The following is a 24,488-nucleotide window of genomic DNA, read 5'->3' as shown; positions in this document are numbered from 1 at the left end:
AAGTGCTTACCCTAGACACGTGCCTCGTGTGTCTACTGGATTCGCCACTGGTCTTAACCCCCTCACCACATTAACATTACAAAGGGCAGAACACAATTTATTATCTTACCTGAACCCTGAATAGTATTCTGCAGATATGGAAACAACCTTGATCATTTTTTATATATATATAAAAAAAAAAAAACCTTTTACCTGGTATGGAAAATCCAACATAATTACATTTAAAATTCATTTTAGATGCTCCTGGGGGTTCGTCAGGTTCCTTGTTAGAGTGAATCTTCCCTCTAGTAACCACTGTTTGTATACAGAGCACTTCTGTATGGAAACATCTATACAAACTAATCACAATTTAGAGCACATGCAGCATTACAGTTGCTGTAGCACAATGGCGATACCAAATTGGCTGCAAGAAAGAGACCTTTTTGCTCAATATAAAGCTGTGTACACATGCTTAGATTTTTCCGTGTTTTCGATTCGATTTTGCTTACAGAAGCAAAATCGAATCCACATCGAATGGTTTTTAGGACACTTTCGATCTGCATTCGATTAGATGCGTGCTCCTGATTTCTCAAAATCGAATAGAAAAATCTACTGTGCAGCCAAGGAAATCTCGAATTCGATCCATTAAATCAAACTAGTAAAATTGTGCCTACATTGTGAAATTGAATGCAAAAGTACAGATCTAATGCCAAATCGAATGGGATGATCTAATGCCAGATCTAATAGAAAATCGAATCTAACATCAAATCTTAAGCTACCCATACACGGTCCGTTTAACGGATCCGTTTGGGACTTAAACAGCACACATCGTATCGGATCGCATCCCTAGTGCATGCTCATGCACTGTGATCCGATACGATGTGTACCTAGTACAAAAAATGTGCAGCACATACTTTTTGTACCGTACTATGTGATGCGCGGGAGCGCGCATCGCATAGTACAGAACGGATGCGGGCGAACGGCTCAGTGTATGGGCAGCTTAAAGCCCTGTACACACGCTTAGATTTGCTTTAGATTTGATGTTAGATTTGATTATCTATTAGATCTGGCATTAGATCATTTATTTTATTTATTTATTAACAGTTTCTTATATAGTGCATACAAATTCCGCAGCGCTTTACAGAGCATAGTTATGAGCAAACACAAAACAAATTACATTACAAGACAGTTTAGGACAAGTACATGGTTAATATGGATAGTTGCATCAGGGGACAGGACACTGAAGCAATTATCAGGGTGGCAGTGGTTTATATATTCTAAGAAAGGCACATGAGGAGAGAGGGCCCTGCCCGTGAGAGCTTACATTCTAAAGTGGAGGGTTAGACAGACAGGGGTAACACAGAAGGGGGAGAGGTGAGCATAAAAAGGTGAGGATGAGAGATGGTCAGGTTTTATGCAGGAGGGTTGGAAGAGGTCAGCTTAGTGTTTGATATTTTAAGTCTAAAAAAGCGCTGGGTCATCCAAGAGTAGACAGCAGAGAGACAGTTGGAGATATGAGTTAGGATGGAAGGAGAGCAATCAGGAAATGAGGGGTAGATTTTAGTATTTTCGGCATAGTGGAAGTCGAGTGAACAAATAAGTTCACCCAGAGAGGACATGTAGAGATAGAGAAGAGGGCCAAGAATAAAATAATCAGGGACACCTACTCTCAATGGAACAGCAAGAGAGGTAAAGTCATTAGAGGTACAGCTGGGCATTTTCAAAACTGACAGTTCAAGTACAAGCATAAAGAGTGATATTCAAAAAGTTTTAGCAGATGGAGAAATGGTGATATCACAGCTGAATAAGCAGATTAAGCAGTCAGGAGTAGTATGATGTGAGAATGAAGTGAGCTCACTCAAAGCAGTCTCTTGGTTTTCTGGGTTGGTGGTGTCTTTCTGAGTCACTTTGATACAAAGATGTTAAGTTGGTTGGCAGTTTCTGTCCAGAATAAGTCCAAGCTTTAATCTATGTAACTGTTCTCGCCCTACTTAAAAATATTCCTACTTTAAAATATGACAAACTAAAAATAGTCAGCTTGCAATAGTCAGCCAGGCTGAGGTCAGCCTTGTGTTCACAATATATACTAAAGCTGTTTCTAAGTTAATTGATTGAGACCCCACCCAGTCAGAGCCCCTCTTCCACTAGCAATAAAACTAATGCTGTGTACACACGGGGGCGATAGGGGCTGAAATCGCTGGGAATATGGTCGCTGAGCGACCATATTGCCAGTGATTAGAGTGTGCACCAGCGATAAATCGCTGGGTGCGCGCTCCCGTTTTCAGCCCCTGAATGGTCGCTGGTCGGAGGAACATGCTCCTCCGACCAGCGACTGCCTCTTCACCCAGCAGTGTTTACATTTTCATCTGCGACCATCTCTGGTCGCAGATGAAAACAGGACACGGGGCAATATGATTGCTGAGCAATATATTGCCAGCGATCATATTGCCCCGTGTGTATGCACCTTAAGATAACAAATGGTAAGAGGTTACATTCCATCCCAGCCACTAACAAATTCTAACTCACTTTCAAATCTTATAAAAATATTTGCATAATAACCTAGATATAGAATATAGCAGTATGCAAGCAGCTACTTCAATACTGGTGTAACAGATGATATGAGTTACCTAGATATAGAATATAGCAGTATGCAAGCAGCTACTTCAATACTGGTGTAATAGATGATATGAGTTACCTGTAATGAGAAGGAGACAGGAGTTACATCACAGTTGGTCCAGAATAAGTCCAAGCTTTAATCTATGTAACTGTTCTCGCCCTACTTAAAAATATTCCTACTTTAAAATATGACAAACTAAAAATAGTCAGCTTGCAATAGTCAGCCAGATCATCCCATTCGATTTGGCATTAGATCTGTAGTTTTGCATTCATTTCGATTTCACAATGTACTCATTCAATTTACTAGATCGAATTTGAGATTTCCTTGGCTGCACAGTAGATTTTTCTATTCGATTTTGAGAAAACGGGAGCGTGCATCGAATCGAATGCAGATTGAAAGTGTCCTAAAAACCATTCGATGTGGATTCGATTTTGCTTCGATAAGTAAAATCTAATCGAAAACAGGGAAAAATCTAAGCATGTGTACACAGCTTTTAGCAAATCTAAGCGTGTGTACAGGGCTTAAGAATGTTTTATTTCTTGAACTTCATGAATAGTTCTAGCCTTGCATTCTCTAACCACACTAAAGCCCTGTACACACACATCGATTTGCTTTTGATTCGATGTTAGATTTGATTTTCTTTTAGATCTGGCATTAGATCTTTCCATTCGATTTGGCATTAGATCTGTACTTTTGCATTAGATATCTAATTCGATATAGATTCATGGTACATTGTACACATTCGATTTACTAGATCGAATTTGATATTTCCTTGGCTGCACAGTAGACTTTTCTGTTTGATTTTGTGAAAATGGTAGCATGCATCGAATCGCATGCAGATCAAAAGTGACACAAAAAACATTCGATTTAGTTTAGGATTCGATTTGATATTGCTTCTATAAGCAAAATTGAACCGAAGATCGGGAAAAAAAGGGGTACACATTTATCTGTCTGATAATGTATAGGAGGAAAAGGACACTGAACCATTTGCTCCCAAACGCTGGAAAACAGGCAATGTTTTTTTCTGACAAATTGGTTGACCTTGATGGACGGACGTCTTTTTTCAGCCTAAACTACTATGTAACTATGGTTACAGCAGTTTGATACACAAATGTATCCCAACAATAATTTTTATGTTTTCCAGGATAAGGGAGCAGCAAATGGTTCACATTCACTTGCACCCATACATTGCCAGATTTTTGTTCCCACCAGACACACCGATAAATCTTCAGATGTATAATGAAAAAAAATATACAGCAATAACTGTATAGCGGTGTACACATCGAGAGCCATATTCAATGCGGCCAGCGAGGGGAATAAATGGTGAAGATCTCCGAAAACAAGCCACCCTCGCCGTTTAGCCCCCGTGCCAGCTGCTAACCCTATTCAACGTTCCGGGGGAATCCTCGCAGTAAGACGGCGGCCAGGATTACCCCAAACGGTGAGGTTCGCGGATAATGCATGGAGCCCTCTGCATTTAGCCATGTGCCTCGCTGTTTTGGCGGCCGCACACGCCGTTTCCACCTCGCTGTAAAACCCCAGTGAGGTGGAAACAGCGTGTGCAGGGGGGGGTCAGTTGAATACTGACCGGCGAGCAATCAGCACTGCTCGCCGTCACCGCTTGCTAAAGAGCATTGAATACTGCCCCTAGAGTGAAATTGTGCCATATAAGAGTCCTAAATTTCCTTGAAAATAAAAATGTGGTTGAAGTTATACAGCTATTGGACGTGGTAACATGTCCAACAGATAAATAAAACCGCACACCACCGATTTACATAACCTGCTCAACATGTAGCTAACAGAAATAGCCCTCTTTATCTTCATCATAATAGAAGCAGCTCGAGTACTATTAAATTGGAGTGCTATGGTTGTGAATGCATGAATAGTGTTCAAGGTTCACTTATGTATAGAAGTTTTTAGACAAACTAGGGAAATAAAGAAGTCAATCTGTGGCACAGAGCGGCAGAGAGATGTTCTCGTACCACTCCAAGGATTACACAATAGGATGAAAACAAAAATAATCAGAAAACCCCCATCAACAAAATATTGAAGCACTGAAAATGTACACAACGTCCCGCTCTTTAATTAGTATTTTTTTTTGTATAACAAAACGAAAAGCATGGATTTTAAATTCATTATAATTAGAACTGTGTCACTGTATTGGTCAATCAAGTCCTTTATTTTTTTATTTTTTTGCTTGCGCCAACCATAAAATGTAAAGCCGTGGACTTTGCGGTGTCCTTTTTTTTTTTTTTAAATATAATTTAAATAATCTAGCTTCAATAAAAAGCAAATATCCCAATTATACAGCTACTTTCATCGCCTTTCAATAGCAGTTGTGATTGATTTGCATAATGATGGAACCCGGACTTGTATGTACATTGTTCTGGTCCTTTAATCACTGCTGGATGTTTCTGAACTGCTGGATGAGGAGGAGGAGGAATGATGCTCCTGCTTCCTTTTTTTCTTGCCTTTCTTGTGATGTTTTGCCTTTTTGGACTTGCTTTTTACCTTTTTGACGCTCTTCTTTTTCTTTGGTTTTGGACCATCATCAGATTCGCTTGATGAATGGGATCTGTGAAGAAGTGTAAAATGCACTGTTAAATGGCTCGGGACAGGATAACAAAATGTTCTAAAACTAATTCTGTCATTAGATTATATGCAACAACATTTGTTCATCATACAAAACTGCAACCTGCCATGAAGTACGTGATACGTGCACGACTGAACCTGGCACCTCTGTCCCATTTATAAATGTATTCACCTAATGGTTTGAAAGCAAAAAGCCTGTCATTTACCAAATTAGGCGAGAGCTTTAGTAAAACAAGAAGAGGTACATGATAATAATCGTAAGGGGGTTGTTAGTGCCAGATCTGGGATAAAATTTAATTCAGGTAGGAGACTAGGGGCCAGAAGCACTATGCTTCAAAAACTGATAAACAATCAGCTCCTGTCATTTTTCAAACAGTCTATAATATGACAGTTAGGAGCTAACTTGGCTGGTTGTTTATCACTTTTTGAAGATTAGTGCATCTGGCCTTAGGACATATATGTGGTTGGGTTGTAACTTAGGGCTGTCAAATTTAGGGTATGGTTGTAATTTTAGCAATGGTTTCATTTAGGGAATGTGGCAGGTGTGGAGTTTGACTTGGGCGGTACAACTGTCAAACCGTAATGCAGGTGTCCAAGGCGAGCTCAGGGAGGACAGAAACCTCCCGTGGAGTAGAAGGGTGTCAGATCTTGGGTACAATTGTAATCTATTGGTGTTGGGCTGTCAGACTAGAGCAGGGATGGGGGAACCTTTGGTCCTCCAGCTGCCGTTGAAAAATACATCCCAGCATGCCCTGCTTCAGTTTTGCTATTTGGCCATGTTAAAACTGTTGCAGGGCAGTCTGCTAACCACCGTAATAGTTGTGGTATATATACACACAAACATATATATATATATATATATATATATGTGGTAGGTAGGCGGTGGCACTCTGGAGTCGGTAAAAAGCCTATAAAAAGCCCTCTGAACAGAGGCCCAACACTCCCTGAAGGAGGCTAAGGATAGCCGGCACACATTGGAGATTTCAACCTACAATTCCACACAAAATCTCCTCCCGGCACGGTGAGTTGAGCGCATGGTACCCGGGAGAGGTTGAAGTCGTCGGTGAAAGACGCGATACTGCTCACTTTGCGGCCATACCAAAGCCCGGAGGTGCCGTGGAAGGACCAGGAAGCAAGACACTGCTTCCACAACACAAGAGCAGCAGCGAGGACTGCAAGGGACCTGGAAGACAGGTAAGAGTGCACCGCGGAGTGGAGGGGACGCCAGCCTCCCGCACCACTTTACCTGCCCAATTCCGACCAGAGACAGAGACCTGTCCACCCCCCTACCCCAATCACACCCCATCCCAGCACCAGTACCTTATCCCACAAGGCATACCCCACCAAACCTTATCCATACCCCGACCCCTATACCTATCCAATTTGAATAAAAGTGAAGTTTTTAAACAAAAACTCTCAGCCTCATTTACATGATTAACCGCTACAATGCCATACACATATATGTGAGCGCAGGTTACAGAAAACCCTTTTTGTGATTTACTATTATCTGTGAGGTAGGTCTCCGCACACGTAACCCGCTGCCTGTACACATAGTATACACAGAGAGACGGTGAGCGCCAGCTGCCAACCCTATACCATAATATAACCAGTACTGCACTTTCTAAGCTCACAATCTTCGACTTCATGGTAAGGCTCCTGTCTCTTCCTCCTTGCAGCTACCTGTACTCTCTGGTCCAGTGCAATGTTTGAGGGCTCAGATCCACACATACAGTAAATGTGGTAGAAGAAGCTGGTACACTGGGAATGTGGAGCTGCTCCTCTCTGTCCTTTACATTGCATGGTGTGGTGGCAGCTCTATTAATCATATTTTATACCAGTGCTATCGCTGTCATAATTTAAGACACTTGCAAAGAGGAGGGGGTTTCCGGGTGACCAGAACACCCCCCCCCCCTTGCATTTGCCTGACATATTTTTATACCATCAGTATATTCTTATTTGTTATCACATATACAGGTCAACCTAAGTAAAACGGAGCTGGCTTGTGAGAGCTGTTTTTACTGAACATACCAGTGAGAATTGCATTTGCAATCCAATTCCAAGCTCACATTGCTTTTTCAGAGTAAATGTGTTTTTAAGTGCGCACCTCCCCGAGGGTGAGAGATGGTAGGAAAAAAAGTAATGTCAGGTCTTGTTTCAGAACTCCTGGCCAGATTCCCCTAATGACCACTTAAGCATTTGGAAGTTTTCAGTAAGCTTAATTGGGCCAATAATTCCATGTCATTTTGGGGTTAAAAAAAGAAAGTGCCACAAATTACACTAAAAATCAACCTTTTCATTAAAACGATGTACATAAAATTGAATGAAACAATTTCTTTCAACAAAAAAGACCATTTTAAAATTACCCCTTCTTCTGCTTTTTTGCATTTTTATTGGTAATATTTCTTTGCAATGAAACAAAAAAAAATCATTGCAATATCCTATAAAAGTGCCTCAAACTTTCCTTATGCCCACTTACAGCCTCCTATATTATTCTGCTAATGAAGCTTGTCATTGGTCTGTTTAGATGCAGGCCAGCCCATTTTGGGAGCATCATACAGTATCAGTAAAGAATCAGTTTTACAGAACTCTTTTACTCTGTCCACATAAATGCGCAAAGCGTGAACCGCATCCACATTCTTAGTCTGTCCCTTCTTTTGGTCTCTTCCTGAGGATTGAACACCGGAAAAAAAATCTCCTGGTTTAAATGAAACGAAGAAACCACCTTAGGTAAAAACTTGGGGATTGTTCTAAGCACAGCCTTATCATCATGAAAAACTAAAAACGAAGGCTTACACGATAATGCACCTAACTCAGACAACTGCTTTGCTGAGGCGATGGCAAATAAAAATTTAAAATTTCCAAGTAAGGAATTTCAGGCCCGTCGACCTCAATGGTTCAAATGGAGGTTTCTGCAAAACTGATAACACCAGTGACAAATCCCATGGTGCGACAGGTTGCTTATAAGGAGGCTTCAGCCGAATCACTCCTTGGAGAAAAGTCTGTACCTCCGGTATCAAGGCCACTCTTTTCTGAAAAAATATAGATAAGGACGAAATCTGAACTTTTAAGGACTGAAGGCCCAGGCCAGACGAGAAACCATCTTGTAAGAATTCCAGCAGTCTGGAAGTCTTGAACCTGGAAGTGTGAACCCTTTGACGTTAACACCATCAAACATAAATTTTCAGAACTCTATAATAGTTCTTTGATGAAACTGGTTTCCTAGCATTTATCATGGTAGAAATGACTGCATCCGAGAAACTCCTCTTTTTTAAAATGGAGGTCTCAAAAGCCAGGCCGTCAAACTTAGTCGAGCTAGGTCCTGATGACAAAAGGGACCCTGTCTGAGCAGATCTGGCCGTAGAGGAAGATACCACGACTGTGTCGTCAACCTCCAAATGTTGGAATACCAAGAATCTTTTTGGCCAATCCGGTGCTATCAATATCACAGATATCCCTTGTGATCTCACACTCTATCACCCGAGCAATCATCGGGAATGGAGAAAATAGATACGCCAACTGGAAGTTCCAAGGCACCGTCATGGCATCCACTGCCCAAGCTAGAGGATTCCTGGTCCTCGCACAGAACTTGAGTACCTGGCGATTGTGCCTGGATGCCATCAAGTCCACTTCTGGGAACCCCCAACGAGCCACAATCTCCTGAAAGACTTGGGGATGCAATGCCCATTCCCTCTCCAGAAGTTTCTTCCTGCTCAGGAAATCCACCTCTACATTCTGGATTCCTGGGATAAAATCCCCAGAGATGGCTGGAACATATTTCTCTGGCCACTGAAAAATCCTGGAGACTTCCGCCATCGCCATTTTGCTGCGGTGCCCCCTTGGTGATTCAAATAAGCTACAGCCGTGGCATTGTCTAACCGTATGCGAAGAGGAAGACCTTTCAGTCTTTCTTCTGCCTGAGACAGGGTCTGCCATACAGCACGCAATTCGAGCACGTTTATCGGTAATACTGATTCTGCTCTGGACCACAGACCCTGAATCCTCAAATCCAAAACAACTGCTCCTCAGCCCTGTAGACTGGCATCAGCCATTCCCACGACTGGAGAGAACAACCCCATGTCGGTCCACCAAATTAACGATGTCCTTGTCTCTGGAGTCAGAATCACTGTGTCTGACTTCATGTTCTTGGGATCCCCTGACCAACACGCCAAAATGTTCCACTGGAAGTGCCAGGAATGAAACCGAGCACACTGCAAGGTTTCTAATGTCGCAACCATTTTGCTGAGGAGCCTTAGGCACTGCCATACCGATGGCGCAGGAGACCTCAATCTTCTGCACCAACTTGCAAATATCCCTTGCTTTTGCTTCTGGGACAAACACACGGTGAAGATGTGTATCCATTATAACCCCCATGAACTGTAGGGTTTGAGTAGGACACAGGTGTGACTTTTGCAGATTCAGGATCCATCCGTGGACCTGTAAAAACTGAACAACTGTTGCAAGATTCTGTTGTAGTTTCTTTGCAGACTCTGCTTTGAACAGCAGGTTGTCCAAATATGGGATGACTACAATGCCCTGTAATCTCAGAGCTGCCGCCATCACTGCCATAATCTTCGTGAATACCCTTGGGGCTGTAACCAGCCCAAAGGGAAGCATTAAAATTGCAGGTGTAAACTTCCTATTGTAAAACGCAGTAAGGCCTGATGATTTCTGCAAATAAGAACATGTAAATATGCGTCTTGAATATCCATGGACGCTAGAAATTCCCCTTGCTCCAAGCTTAATAGAACCAATCTCAGTGATTCCATTTTGAAATGGTCCACCCAAAGATGGTGATTTAATGACTTCATATTTAAGATTGGTCTGAAGGAATTGTCCGGTTTTGGGACCAAGAAAAGAATGGAGTAAAACCCCATCTTCCTTTCCCCCTGCAGTACCGGGACCACTACTCCCTTCTCCACGAGAGACTTCGCCGCCCCTAAAAGGGCTGTTCTGCGGTGAGCTTCCCTGGGCAAGGGAGTAGGTAAAAATATTCTTGGAGGATCCTTTTAGGTTGATCCTGTAACCCTGAGACACTATATTGAGGACCTACGGATCCTGGTTTAACAATGCCCAGACTGGGGAGTCTCCGCCCCGTCATTGTGCGGGCTTCTTCTCCCCCTTGGATACCTTTGATAAAGCTGCAGTTGGCAGTGAAACGCGTCAGGCAGACCTCCGGTTCTTTACTCCAAGTGTGGGATACTGTACCTAGATTGGACTCACTCACTGGTACACTCTGACCCACAGATTTACCTGCTCCAACATCCCCTTTATCACCCCAATCCTTCCACTGTGTTTGGTGGTCACGGTCTCTCCTGGAACATCCAGCGGCATAATTTCAGCGTGCCATTATATATAAAAAAAGGAGGACATTGCTTCACCCACTGATACCACCTCTCCAAGTTTCCACTGTCGAGTTTTGGCGGACACCGCTCATTGAAAAATCGTTGGGGTATTCCACCCCCTCCCCTCCAATATCATCAGAATCTGCTAGGGGTTATTTCTTCAGCGGAAGCCGACCGACAGCATTCTTTATTATCATCTACCCGGGTGAGGATTCCAACTACCACCTGTGGTTTCATTCAGATCGTCCACCAAATGGTAATGTGCACTTACCTGTGATCAAATGCTCACCCCCCTCCTTTTTCCCATTCATTACATTGTTCACATCCCCTGTCCTCAACTGGACTAAAAACAGTCACGTTCACCCCTGCTTGTGACGTGAAGAATCGGCTCTTATGGTACCTACATTGTTTTTATTGTGAATTTTGCACTGTACTTTATTATATGTTTTCATTTTTTAACAAGTAAAATATTATTATATTGTAGCTTGGTGTGTGTCACCCTTATTTAGCGCTGCTCACACGCTTTGGCGTGACTGGTCTTTGTGTCTTCTTGTGGTGGGGACTGACTATCCCCCCTTTGAGCAGCAGCTAACATCCTGAAAAACATTTGCTGTCAAGCGCCTGTTTTTTTCCCCTTGGTTTTGGCCCTGGGAATTTCTTGTTTCTCCCCCTTGGAGGCCTGTTTCTTTGAAAAGACTCCAAACCGGAACTTTGCAGATTTCCCTTTTCCCGCATTAAAGCGCCCTCTACTGGAAGTACCTCTGGAGGACGTGCCTCCTCTAGATGAGGGCCGAAATGACGAACGAAAAGCTGCAAACCTGGAGAAACTACTCTTTGCCCCTGATGTGGGGAAAAAAGTACTCTTCCCTCCTGTGGCCTGTTTTATAATGGCTTCTAACTCTGATCCGAATAACAATTCTCCCATAAAAGCAAGGGCTTCTAGGGATTTCTTGGACTCACTGCCAGCCTCCCAAGCTTTGAGCCATAAAACTCTTCTGGCATAAACCGACACAGCTGAAATGTTGGAAAGCATTTTAACAGCTTCCTCACCAGCCTCACATGTATATTCAGCTGCTGCCTTTAGCTTTTCAGCTAAAAAACAAGGCCTCTGTGTCAGCCTGCAAACATGAACAAAGCGCAGTAGCCAACGCTATCATAGCCTTGGATACCCAAGCGGAGGCAATTACAGGTCTGAAGGAAAAGCCCACTCCTTCAAATGTAGCTTTTAAACAGCCCTCCATTTTTTTGTCAACTGGATCTTTAAATGCAGCCCCACCTTGAACAGGTAAAAGCGTGGCTTTTGATAGTCTAGCCACTGAAGCGTCTACTAAGGGAACTTTCTCCCACAACTTAACATGCTCCTCCGGCATGGGATATAGGCTCAAAAACCTCTCTGGCATCAAAATCTCCTTGTGCAGTGTCCTGCATGACCTGCAAAAGGACCGGTTCCCCTTGTGATAAGGGTATGGAACCAAAGGACTGTTGTGAGGAGGATGAGAGTCTAGGTGATTTTATCAACTCATCCCTCTGTCTGTCTAATACCTGTACCAAAGCAGTGACAGACCTGCCCAAGGACGCAGCCCCCGCAGGTTCAGACTGTTCCCCTCTCTGAGATGGCGCTCTCCTGGGTACAGCATCACAAACAGGGCAGGTATCCCCTTTAGCCATCTGTTCAGATGTTAAATCTAGCCCACAAAATTTGCAGCAAGATAAAAAGGCCAATTCCTCCCCCATACCAGCAGAATGTCCTTCTGTCATGCTTACCACAAAACACACAGTGCAAAATGTCAGGTGACAGTACTGAGCCAAAGTATGCTGTGTACTTATCTGTCTGCTGTAGACCTCTTGTCAGCGGGGGTGGTGTGGCTCAGGAGAAGCTTGCACTCCGCAGCCCAGTGCTTCCAAAGGCGCCAAACACAGAGTGCAGGAAGAGACCATTGTCCCTGCCACAGCAGAGTCCGTGGCTCTTTGGCGACATCTACCCCCTGTAGGCTGCTCCTGCAGTAGCTTACTCCTATTCCTAGTGCCTCCCCTTCTGCTGGGGATCACATGGAAACTGCCCAATCCCAGGCTTCTGTGACAGGCTGCGCCCTCCTAATAGAGTCCAGCCTGTAAGCCCGATCCAAGATGGCGGCCGCTATCGCGGAGACGCCAGTCACCTACAACCCCCCCCCTGTGGGGAGCCGGATCTGGGGTCCTCCGGGCCCAGGAGGCTTCTCTCTATGGAAGCCAGAAGCGCTGCGCAGGGAGACCAGACAGTGTCTCCCTGTGCGCAGGACGCTGACAGGACACGCTTATGTCAGCTCCTGCGGCGCAATCAGTGTGAGGATTCTTAAAGTTCCTGCCCTAACTAAGTGTAAAATTAAGAAAATAAAAAACACCTAGCTATCTCCTTATGGCTGCTTGCTGCAGCCTGTTCAGCATAGCACCCACTCCAGTGGGCACCTAAACGAAACTGAGGAATGCTGGGATGCAAAAGGGAGGAGCCTGCCTCTCCAAAAAGTTTAGCATAGGTGCCTGCCTCCTTCGGACCCCTCCTACATCCCAATTCAAGCTGCGTCACCAGGATAGATGAAAGAGAAAAAAGAAGTGCAACCGCTCGCACTGAAAATACGCATTTATAATTAGATCTTGTATTTTTTGGTATGCACGTTTGGGTGAAGTCTGAGTTTATTGATGCAAGCTTGCATATAAGGATTCACACCTAAATGGACTGAAAGTGCACCTTAACTAAGGGGCTGCATAAAACTGTGAAAAACAAGTGAAGTGGACCTGTTGAGAGGTTTCCCTCTCCCAGTCAGGGATCATGACATAGTGCTTTTCATGTACAATGTCAAATTAATGCTTCCTGTATTGTACAGAGATCATGGTTCTGGCTGTTAGATCTACAGTGTCTAGACCAGGCATGTCCAAACAAAGGCCCTCCAGCTTTTGTGAAACTACACATCCCAGCATGCCTTGCCATAGTTTTAACATTCCAAAATAGCAAAACTGTGCAAGGCATTATGGGACTGATAGTTTCACAACAGCTGGAGGGCCATAGTTTGGACTTGCCTGGTCTAGACCAACAATTAATAGGTTTACTTAAAAAAGGTCAACATGCAATAAAGAACGATTTTTTGGCCGTTTGTCGGATTTCCGACCGATATCGGCTGATTTTTACCGATCAATAATCAGTCGATTATTGCCTATTATCGGTAAAAAAAAAAAAATCGGCCGATATATTGCCTGCTCTGTCGGAAATCAGACAATCGGCCAAAAAAATTGTTCTAGTGTGTGGGGGCCTTAAGTCGAAAGGGTCAAAATTTGGACATGAAAAAGGTAGTCCTAGGACAAGATCGACAGTTTTTCTTACTTCACTATCAATTTCAGCATAGAGGGAGAATATAATAAATGTGCCGAGCGTAGCAAGGCGCCAAGCATGACGAGCAAAGCGAGGGTAAGCATTACACCAATTGGGAGGTCCATGTCAACAGTGACGCCATGTGTCTACCCTTTTTTATGTTGACCTTTTTACGCTGTTGACTTAATACAGGTCGACCTTTTGGGGTTACCCTATTGACTGTCTATCTAGATATGGTCCATCTAATAATCCCCAGAGATTGTTAGCTTGGAACATGTATGGAATATTGATCACTAGAGTGGTCCCTATATTGTCTAAATATAAGTCACTTGAAGGCTTAATGTATTATACATAGGCCAATAGGATCCTACTTTTCCTCATCCCCCTTTTTATATTATGAAATGGTCTCTCTTCTTGACATACTCTGCACTGCTGTGAGCTAACAATCCAGTTGACCAGTTAATGGCCTTTTCCACCCAGTTCAAAATGGAGGACAAGTGAAATGTAACTTCAAATGGAAAGGAAATCCTATGAATTACATTTTTTTCCAGGTTTCCAGTTGCCATCCTGTTAATCTTTTAAAAATGGTCATCAGCAAAATACTTAAAATAGTCGATTGTTCTTAAAAAAAAATTAGCTAGCACCTTTTTAAACAATGCCATGCTGACAATAACTATGTTTCTACCAGTATTCAAAAAATTACCTTTTCCTCAGCTTCTTCTTCGTTTTCTCTCTCTTTTTCTTCAGTTTCTTCTTTCCTACGTCAGCCACATCTGGTGAAATGCAGAGTGGGTGTTTAGAAACAAACAAAAACTCCCCTACAACATCTGACCACTTAGGATTATTATTATATTTTTATTTATAAGGCGCCACAAGTGGTACTCAGCGCCGTACATATAGAACACATTAGAACAGTACAGGGTAAACAGAACTAGACATAACAATGACAAAATATCAAAACCGAGCACAATTAACAGCACAAATCTTAGTACACAATACAGCTGAGATATAGGGAAGTGAGTGAGAATAGATGCAGGTGTAGATTGCAGGTGAGTAAGAGAGCTGTAATTGAAATGCAAGAAGAGTGCCCTGCTCTAAGGAGCTTACAATCTAGAAGGAGGGGGAGACAGACAGGTGACATGAGGTGCAGGTAAGGAGACCTTAGGCAAGAAGTGAGGATCAGGACATGTGGCAGCAGGGCTCTCCCTGCTGCCACATGTCCTGATCCTCACTTCTTGCCTAAGAATGGACAAAGTAGTCATCTCCCTCCTCCTATCCTCCTCTCCCCCCTCCACCTGCACCTTTGACCCCTAGCAGCCCTGCACTGTGGCCCATGCCACAACACACCCTGCTAGGGGGCAGAAAGCATGCAGAGTGAATAGGTACAGCACAGGATTGAGGAACCATGGCTCTGGTACAACAGTGTAGTTCAGAAAGATAGTCATAGGCGTGCGCAGCCCATTTTATTAGGGGGTGCACCATTGGAGGGTGCGTGTTTACCCCCAGCTACTGGGCATGTCTATCAATGCCTACTGGGTGTGTCTATCAGCCCCTACTTGGTATCAATTCAAAAATAAAGCACACATTGTCTCACACAGTAATTAAACATATGCAATGGCCCCCATAGTAAAAGAAACACAATGGCTCCCATAGTAATACAAATAAATTGATGATAGTTGTGGTCGGTGCAGGGTTAGTGCATTAGGGTGCACCTGTATGCACGCCTATGAAGATAGTGTTACAATAGAGAAAAGAAAATAAGTACAGAGTTAGGGTAGGTAGTGTGAGAAGCAGGTGTAGAGGGACATATACAATGCACAGAGAACGGATGTGGAATCTGGCACACTGAAATGAATACAGAGAAAACATGACTTGTGATATTAGGGTGAACAGAAAGTACTGGCTATGAGCATAGGTCTTGGAGACCTGCAGACAGGGAGCTTGTTGAGGGCTGAACATTCAGAATGTGTTGGAGGTGGCAAAGTCCTTAGCTCACTGTTCTATGTTGATAGCAGTATGTTTGGGTGATATTAGAAGGTAGATGGGTGTCATGTCCATCTCCGGAATATCTACAATATTCTTATAAATTTTTCCGCACACTTTACACTAGACCAGGGGTTCCCAATCTCTTTTAAATCACGGCACCCTAGGAGTATCAGACTTTTTTCACGGCACCCCTAGGCCAATAAAAAATAATTCAATGGGGTTTATATGCGATTCTTAGGGTCAGTTATGTGGTAAAGGGCAGGATTTGCTTCTGTTTGTACACATTTTATGATTGGCAGCCGCCAGCACTGGTTTTGCTCATAAATAATTTACCATTAATAATTTGAGTTGGTCCTGGACCACCAACCCAGGGCACCCCTGCATGTGTCCCGAGGCACCCCAGGGAGCCACGGCACACAGTTTGGAAACCACTGCACTAGACACTTAACAGCTGCACATTACACAGCCGCACACGGCAATCAGCTGTTCAGATTCAGATTACATAGAAGTATCTGAGACCTGTGTCTGGGCCTTAATTAATAGCCCAAACCTACAGCAAAAGGTTTCCCGCTAAGTGTGAATAGGGAAAGTCCAATACACCCCTCACTAATACAATATCCTTTCCTGCCCAAATGCAGACTTAACAATTACAAAATGAAAGTTTTTCACTATCCAAATTACCAGCAGGGTTTTATTATAGCAGATGTAAGCACTACATTATCGCCAAGTGTTGCAAAAACACTTGAAAATAAATTACAGATAAAAATACATAAACTGCATATAAAAACATACAGCAAACAAGACCAGATGGAAAAGTATTCCAACATTATACCAACGTGGAAAACTAAAGATGTTGATATAAGACTGGCATAAAAAGAAAAGAAATGGATTTTTAAATTAAAAACACTCATCCCTACAGACCTGAATTCTGACTTTGAGCTTTAAATGGTTTTTTAGAACATTTTTATAACATTTTAAATATAATCTTTTTAATGAATGTTATTAAGTGATATCCCGATAGATGAGTTTTTATCCTCTTGTATTGTTGTTATTATATATGTTTATTAAGTATTTATACGGATAATAACCTTGTTTTTTATCTGTATTTATTCTCATATGCACCTTACGATGAATTCCCGTATATATTCCACTTCCTGATGTATGGAACGCAGGAAGTGTTAATTGGAACGCATTCTACAAAACCACAGCCAAACTTCCGTAACCACTCATATAATCTGGGAGCATTACTATGGAAACCGGAGCAAAAACCGTCATATCCAGGGAAGTTACTGTGGTAACCAGAATAAACGACAAAAAGACGACACGTCATATCCGGTCCCGGCTGCACGATGTTCGGGACCAATACAACGTAACGTCACGTCCGGAAGATGTGTCATCGTGACGGGGGAAGTGACGTAATCTCCCGGACAATGAGATAAACCTTCCGGGAGACACGCTTGTAGACGCAGTTTCCTAGGCAACTTAGAGGGCGGTTATTTAGAAAAGTAGTGATTGGCAATTGTGAAATGAGGGAGGGTATACATACATTATCAGATATTAGTGACTTATGCCTCTGATGAAGGACAACACGTCCAAAAGCGCTCAGGCTACAAGTCACTGAATCCCCATCTGAGGAACGGAGTTGCTGTTAGGACTACAAGTAAGGAGTCGCATCTTGGACTATCAGTTACCGGGACTGTAACCAGGCTGCTTCCTTATATCATCACTTGGACATCCTGGCAGTGGATTCTCCAGAGGGGCAACAACCATATATATGGTGATATTCGATTTTTTTATGTCTTAAATGTGAGTGCAATTGTATAATAAAGTATTCTTTTAATTACAAGACAGTATTGCACTATGGATGTCTGTTCTTGAGATTTCACAGTATCTGCACAGAAGGAGATAACACCTTGCAAATATCCACATATGGTGGACTGATATGCGATCTTAAAAATCAGTTCATGTGAGTGTAAAATCAGACCAATAATTATGGTGTTTAAACAATATTGCACTATTTTGGTCTTTTGAAGTCATTTACAGAACCAGTATATGAATTTCAAGTAACGCATATTGGAAGCCTTCTCATATTACGAAAAAGAAAGGAAGGTTTAATTTTTATCTCTGGTGGATGATAACATCTGGTGGCGCTAATTGAGAGCACAAACTTTTTGCATGTACCTTTGTAGTTATAGGTCACAGGAGAGTAGCACTTACTTACCCTAGATTTCCTTTTATATTGATCTAGAAAAAAAGTCAAAGCAATATTGTGGAATATTTTCTTAATTGGATGTAAATCAAATGAACCTGTACGCTTTCTTAATGGGATGTACGACATTAAGTAACTCAAGGTTATGTTTTCCAATGTATAATGAGTAAAACCGGGGCTTAAAAGAATAAAAAAAGAAATTTGCTTTTAAGATTTGAATGCAATATTTAATCATTCATGTGAAGCGCAAATAAGTATTTAAAACAATTCATTTACAACTACAAAACAAGCAAAGGTCACAGAACAAAGCCTTGCAAAATGATTGTCTAATGTTACTCATTAATTGCAACATGTCGTTGGAAAACAGCATATTACAAACGGATTTTATTCATTAAAACCAAAATGAATTACTTTTAATTGTAAGCACAGAAAAAAAATTAAAACAAGACCGCAGAATCGTAGAACATGAAGAGCCATTATAAGGCGTAAATGTAGAGTACAGCTGAGTAATTGGAGTCTTTTTCCTGGCTTTCATATTGAAATGTTGTTCTCCGCTCAGCTGTTTTAGGAAGCAGAATACGCAGAAAAACACAACAACAGCATTTTACATTAAGTACATGGATGGGAAAAAAACAAACACATTATAAACAGCAAACACGCTGTCTTTGCCTGTGGATAGATGGGCAATGATGATAAATGTAGGAACCGATGCCTCTAAGTGGAATATTATGTGAGCCACAGGGACACTAAACACTATATTTTCCCAAAGGTTGGATGTATAGTTCTCAACAACAGATCTGACTATAGTAATTTGATGTTCTCAGGATTCTTCAGCCCTTATTCTAGTTCACTCTGACAAAATCCTTTTTAGATGGACAAAACCATGTGCACTGCAGGGGGGCAGATGTAAAATGTGCAGAGAGAATTAGATTTGGGTGAGTTATTTTGTTTCTGTGCAGGGAAAATACTGACTGCTTTATTGTACACTGCAATATAGATCTCACTTTGAAGTAAAACCCCACCCAAATCTAATTAGATCTGCACAAGTAACATCTGCCCCACCTGCAGTGCACATGGTTTTGTCCATCTAAGAAGGATTTTGTCAGAAAGAGTGAACTAGAATAAGGCCCTTCATACCACACGCTGTTACATATCCACTATACCCCATCATCACCCCTGAATCTACCCATTTGCAACCACAACGACTTCCAATATTCAGAAGAGTATTTGCCCCAAACATAGATTGCAGCTTAATGCTTAAAATAAGATATTTTATTTTTAATTTTAGCACTAGATTTATAGATTGTGCCTAATTCAGCATGGATCACTAATTACAGAAAGAACAGGGGATTGCGATCAAAAGTCGCCGCACAGACAGAAACAATAACCCCTTGCAAAATGCATGGCCAATAGCAATGCCTTCGCAAATCCATTTGTAAAAAACGAACCAATCGATCAGATTTTTTTCATCCATGTTTCTACCCCTTAAAGCTGGCTTTTGGCCATTCAAACCCTGACTGCTATGCACACGGATACTTACTGACAAGTTGCGGCTAAACATGCGCAATGCGAATGCTGCGCACGCAGTTTGATAATCAAATGGATTGGGAATTCTCTAGTTAGCGATCCATGCTGAATTAGGTCTATAGAGCCTATGGTTTAAACCCAGCTCCGATGTTCTGTGACCTGAGCATGTGCTGTAACTGTACTGCACATCTGTTTGAACTAAAGGCTGCAATGGTCCTCCAACCGCAGCATGATTTGGCCATTTCGGTGTTTGTCCTTTTTTCAGGGTGAGGCCAATGTTTGTATCATTGGATGGAGCTTCATAGGCCCCAGCAGCATAAAAAAACACTGGCCGTCTTGCGTAACCCGAGGGTTATGTACATGTACAAAGTTGACACACATTATCATGACCACCAGCTAAGAGTCAGCGCAACTGGTGTGTACAGCACGAACAGCAGCTAGATGGGCTGGCAAGGACACGCAAAGTGCTGCTAGGTGGACACCAGTATCTGCAGCCATGCTCACCACAGCTGCTGGATCCATAGAGCAAACATGATGATCAAGGTGGTCCCACAGATGCTCAATTGGGTTCAAGTCTAGGGATTTAGGGGGCTAGGGAATTACTTGGACGTCTTGGTCATGCTTGTCCAACCACTGTTGGACATTTATAATTGTGTGGCATGTCGTGTTGTCTTGCTGGAAGAGCACATCCACCACAGGGGTGATAATCAGCATGCATGAGTGTACGTGATCCGCAAGGACAGATTCATAAATCAGTCAAGGGTGTCTTCCACATGCATGAGTGGGCCCAGACAATACCCAAAACACAATTTTTATTATTATTTTTTTAAGGTGAGCGAAAACTCCATCACAGGCAACTGGAATGGACCCCTCCCACCGCATAACAGAATTTTGCGTCATTTTGTATGTCATAATGAGATTTTTTTGTGTGTGTGTGTGTGTGTGTGTGTGGGGGGGGGGGGGGCTCATACGGAATTTTGGCTCTCAAACCATGTGTCATAATTTGAATTTTGGCTCATACCTTGTGGCATAATGTGATTTTTTCGCTCATACATTGTAGCATAATGTGATTTTTTTTGCTCATACTGTGTGGCATAATGTTAATGTTGGCTCATACTGTGTGGCATAATGTTAATTTTGTCTCATACCATGTGGCATAATTATCAAGGGGTGTATTGCACTGGGAGGGAAACATTTGGCACAGGGGGAGATCCCGGTAATTAAGTGTACAAAAAGTAGATACTGGTTTACAAAAGTCCAGCCACCCCTTTTCTAGAAGATTGAAGATAGAATTTGAATGGTTGCCCATAGCAACATCCCATCTGAAATTAAACTCCCAACTTAGTAAATAAACCTCTTAGATTTGCCTGGGGTGTACTCAAACTCAAATCAAATTTGCAATGTGAAAATAAAGCAGACAGTATTTACCCTGCACAGAGACAATACCTCACCCAAATCTAATGGTGCCACACATGGTGTGACGGTCACATGTGTTTAAACTTTTTAGTTCAAAACACATAGCATGTAGTTCAAATCGCACTGTGTTTCTATATGGCTTCCGATGCGTGCTCCCGCGCATGGCATATCGCAAAGTACAAAAAGTATTTGCAGGCAGTACTTATTGTACTAGATCGGATCGCATGAGATTTGAACTAGATGCAATGTGATCTAGTACAAAACGCACACCGCAGATATCACACCGTGTGTGGGCACCTTTACTCTCTCTGCACACATTACATTTGCCCCTCCTGCAGTGCCAATTACAGAAACATTTTGCTTTTGAGATCCTTACTGAATCAGTACGGATGGTGTAAGGGTTAGCATTACTGCCTCACAGTGCTGAGGTCATGGGTTCAATACCCACCATGGCCCTAACTGTGCAGAGTTGGTATATTATCCCCGTGTTTGCGTGGGTTTACTCCGGGTACTCCTGTTTCCTCCCACAATCCAAAAATATACTGGTAGGTCAATTGGCTTCCAACAAAAATTAACCCTAGAACAGGGTTGTTCAAACTTTTTGCGAAGAGGGACAGTTTTGGTGAGGTGAATAGGTGGAGGGCCGACCATTCAGCCTGACATTCTTTGAATCATTAACCCCTTCCCGACATTTGACGTATATATACGTCATGGCCGGGAAGTACTTCCCGACACATGACGTATATATACGTCATGACTTCAAACTGTCACTGCGTCTAGAGACGCAGTGACAGAGGGACGATGTCTGCTGTCCCTGACAGCAGACATGTCCCTGCATGCCCAGGGGGGGCTGCGATGCCGCCCCCCCGTCGGCGATCGCTGTGATTGGCTGTTCAGTGTGAACAGCCATTCACAGCGTTTTCTGTGTCACCGGCAAATAACGTTCGCCGGTGACACGGGATCGGAGGTGATTGGTGCTGTAAAGTACAGCACCAATCACCGCGGGGTGTAAGGGTGACACTGGTGTCACCCCACCTCACCCCGCCCGCCCCCAAAGGCCGTGATTGGTTCGTCGGACCGACGGACCAATCACAGCCATGGAGGGGGGTTTAAACTAACGGTGACTGCACTGCAGACGCCATTCCGGTCTGGAATTGCGTGCAGTGCGGTCACCGTGCCCAGCTGCCGCCATTTACTGACCAGAACCTTGCTAAATACTTACCTGATCACTGCCTGGATCTTGCTTCTTCTTGTGACATCCTGTGCTGTGTTGTGCTGTGTTGTGCTGTGTTGTGCTGCTGCGAGTTATTAGATAGAGAGATAGAGAGAGAGAGATAGAGAGAGATAGAGAGGCCTAGTGACAGAGAGTGCTATATTTTGTGCTGCTGCAGTGTAATAGAGTTATAGATAGAGAGATAGAGAGAGATAGAGAGAGAGAGATAGAGAGAGATAGAGAGATAGTGACAGATTGTGCTATATATTTTTTATATAACTGACTGCTGCCCCCCCTTTTGTGCTGATCAGTATAAATTAACTGATCAGCAACTTTTTGGGGGCGCAGGTTTTTTTTTTATATATATATATATACCGGTCAGTGCTGCTGCTGCAGTGTCATAGAGTGATAGATAGTGAGAGATAGAGAGATAGAGAGAGATAGTGACAGAGAGTGATAGAGACTGCTATATTTTGTGTCTGCTGCCCCCCTTTTGTGCACCCCCAGCAACTTTTTGGGGGTGCAGGGGTTATTTTTCATATATATAACTGTCAGTGCTGCTGCTGCAGTGTCATAGAGTGATAGATAGTGAGAGATAGAGAGATAGAGAGAGATAGTGACAGAGAGTGATAGAGAGTGCTAAATTTTGTGTCTGCTGCCCCCGCCTTTTGTGCTGATCACTATATCTGAGGTGATCAGCAACTTTTTGGGGGTGCAGAGGTTTTTTTTTTTATATATACCTGCCAGTTGCACCAAAGGTTGTGCACCTGCTGCCCCTCACTGGTAATCAGTGTCGCATCACTGATCACCTTTTTTTTTTTTGTGGGTGCTGTGGGGTCTTTTTTTAATTTTTTTTTTACACACACTGTGATTTTGTGGGTGTCCTGTGGCCACTGTGCGCTGATCAGTGACGTACATCACTGATCATCTTTTTCGGCACAGGGTTGATCTATTTTTTTTTTTTTTTTATCAAATTCCTGTTGCCTTTGAGCGCTGTTCAGTGACGGACGTTACTGACAAACATCTGTGCTCAATTTTTGGCGCAGGACCTTTTTTTTTTTAACCCCTTCAATTTTTTTTTTTTTTAACCCCTTCAATTTTTTTTTTTTGTATAAAGTATTTTTTTTTTTTCTGCACTACATACACACTACACACTACATACCCCCCGGGTTGAAATAAAGTTTGTACCCCCCCCTACACTATACACGTGTTGAAACATTTCACTACCAGTAACACAAAAATAAAAATGGCATCCCAAATGTCATCCCAGTCATCCAGAAGAATGTATTCAGCGGAGGAGGCATATGCCATGCTTGCCTCTGACTCTGACACAGCCAGTGATGCAAGCAGGGAATTTGAAGGATTCGTCTTAAGCTCCTCTTCCTCCTCTGGTGATGAGGGACCCCCTCAAAGACGCCCCCGTAGAGCAGCTGAGACCCACCCCCCAATAATTGATCTCGTATGGACCCCACCACCAGACAATTTTGAGCCCCAGGTTCCTGAGTTTTTGGCCATGCCAGGAATCCAATTTGATTCCACAGGTCTCAGAGAAATTGACTTTTTCAAATTATTTTTCTCTGATGATTTTATAAATTTAATGGTGGACCAAACTAATTTATATGCCCAGCAGTTTATTGCTCAAAACCCCACGTCATCATTTGCTAGGTGGACCCCTGTAGATGCAGTAGAGATGATGACGTTTTGGGGTCTGGTGTTTCATATGGGCATAGTAAAAAAGCCAGAAATTAGGCAATATTGGAGTACAGATGTTCTGTACAGCACCCCATTTTACCGTATGGCCATGCCCCGGGCTCGATTTGAGACGATCCTTAAATTTTTGCATTACAACGATAATGCACAGTGCCCACCCAGAGATGATCCCACCTTTGACCGGCTATTCAAAGTCAGGCCGGTCATTGATCATTTCAGTGCCAAATTTGCAGAGATGTACATCCCAGATAAATTCATTTGCATAGACGAGTCCCTTATACATTTTAAAGGAAGGGTTAAATTCCGCCAGTACCTTCCCAGTAAGAGGGCAAGGTATGGCATAAAAATGTATAAGCTGTGTGAAAGCACCTCAGGGTACACTCACAGGTTTAGGGTATATGAAGGGAAGGATTCAAGAATTGAACCGCCAGAATGCCCCCCCTCCCTCGTAGGTGTTAGTGGAAAAATTGTCTGGGATTTAGTGCACCCCTTCCTGGATAAAGGTTATCACCTCTATGTGGATAACTTTTACACTAGCATCCCCCTGTTTAAGG

The 24,488-nt window shown here is 42.8% G+C and overlaps 1 protein-coding gene across 1 annotated transcript in view; it reads right to left on the bottom strand.

The window, feature by feature from the left end:
* Positions 1-4,654: 4,654 nt before the first annotated feature.
* The window catches only part of SREK1IP1 (SREK1 interacting protein 1), a 115,742-nt gene continuing 95,908 nt past the window's right edge, over positions 4,655-24,488 (bottom strand). The window contains exons 4-5 of the mRNA XM_083153045.1: positions 14,577-14,646; positions 4,655-5,171 (exon numbers count right to left, since the gene is read on the bottom strand). Coding sequence (XP_083009171.1) covers positions 4,991-5,171; positions 14,577-14,646 — 251 coding nt within the window. The 3' untranslated portion in view covers positions 4,655-4,990. The remainder of the gene's footprint in view (positions 5,172-14,576; positions 14,647-24,488) is intronic.

The sequence above is a fragment of the Crinia signifera genome, chromosome 1, assembly GCF_055691185.1.
Source record: "Crinia signifera chromosome 1, ASM5569118v1, whole genome shotgun sequence".
Taxonomy (NCBI): Eukaryota; Metazoa; Chordata; class Amphibia; order Anura; family Myobatrachidae; genus Crinia; species Crinia signifera.
Note: the sequence above shows the minus strand (reverse complement) of the source record. Positions and strands in the feature narration are given on the sequence as shown.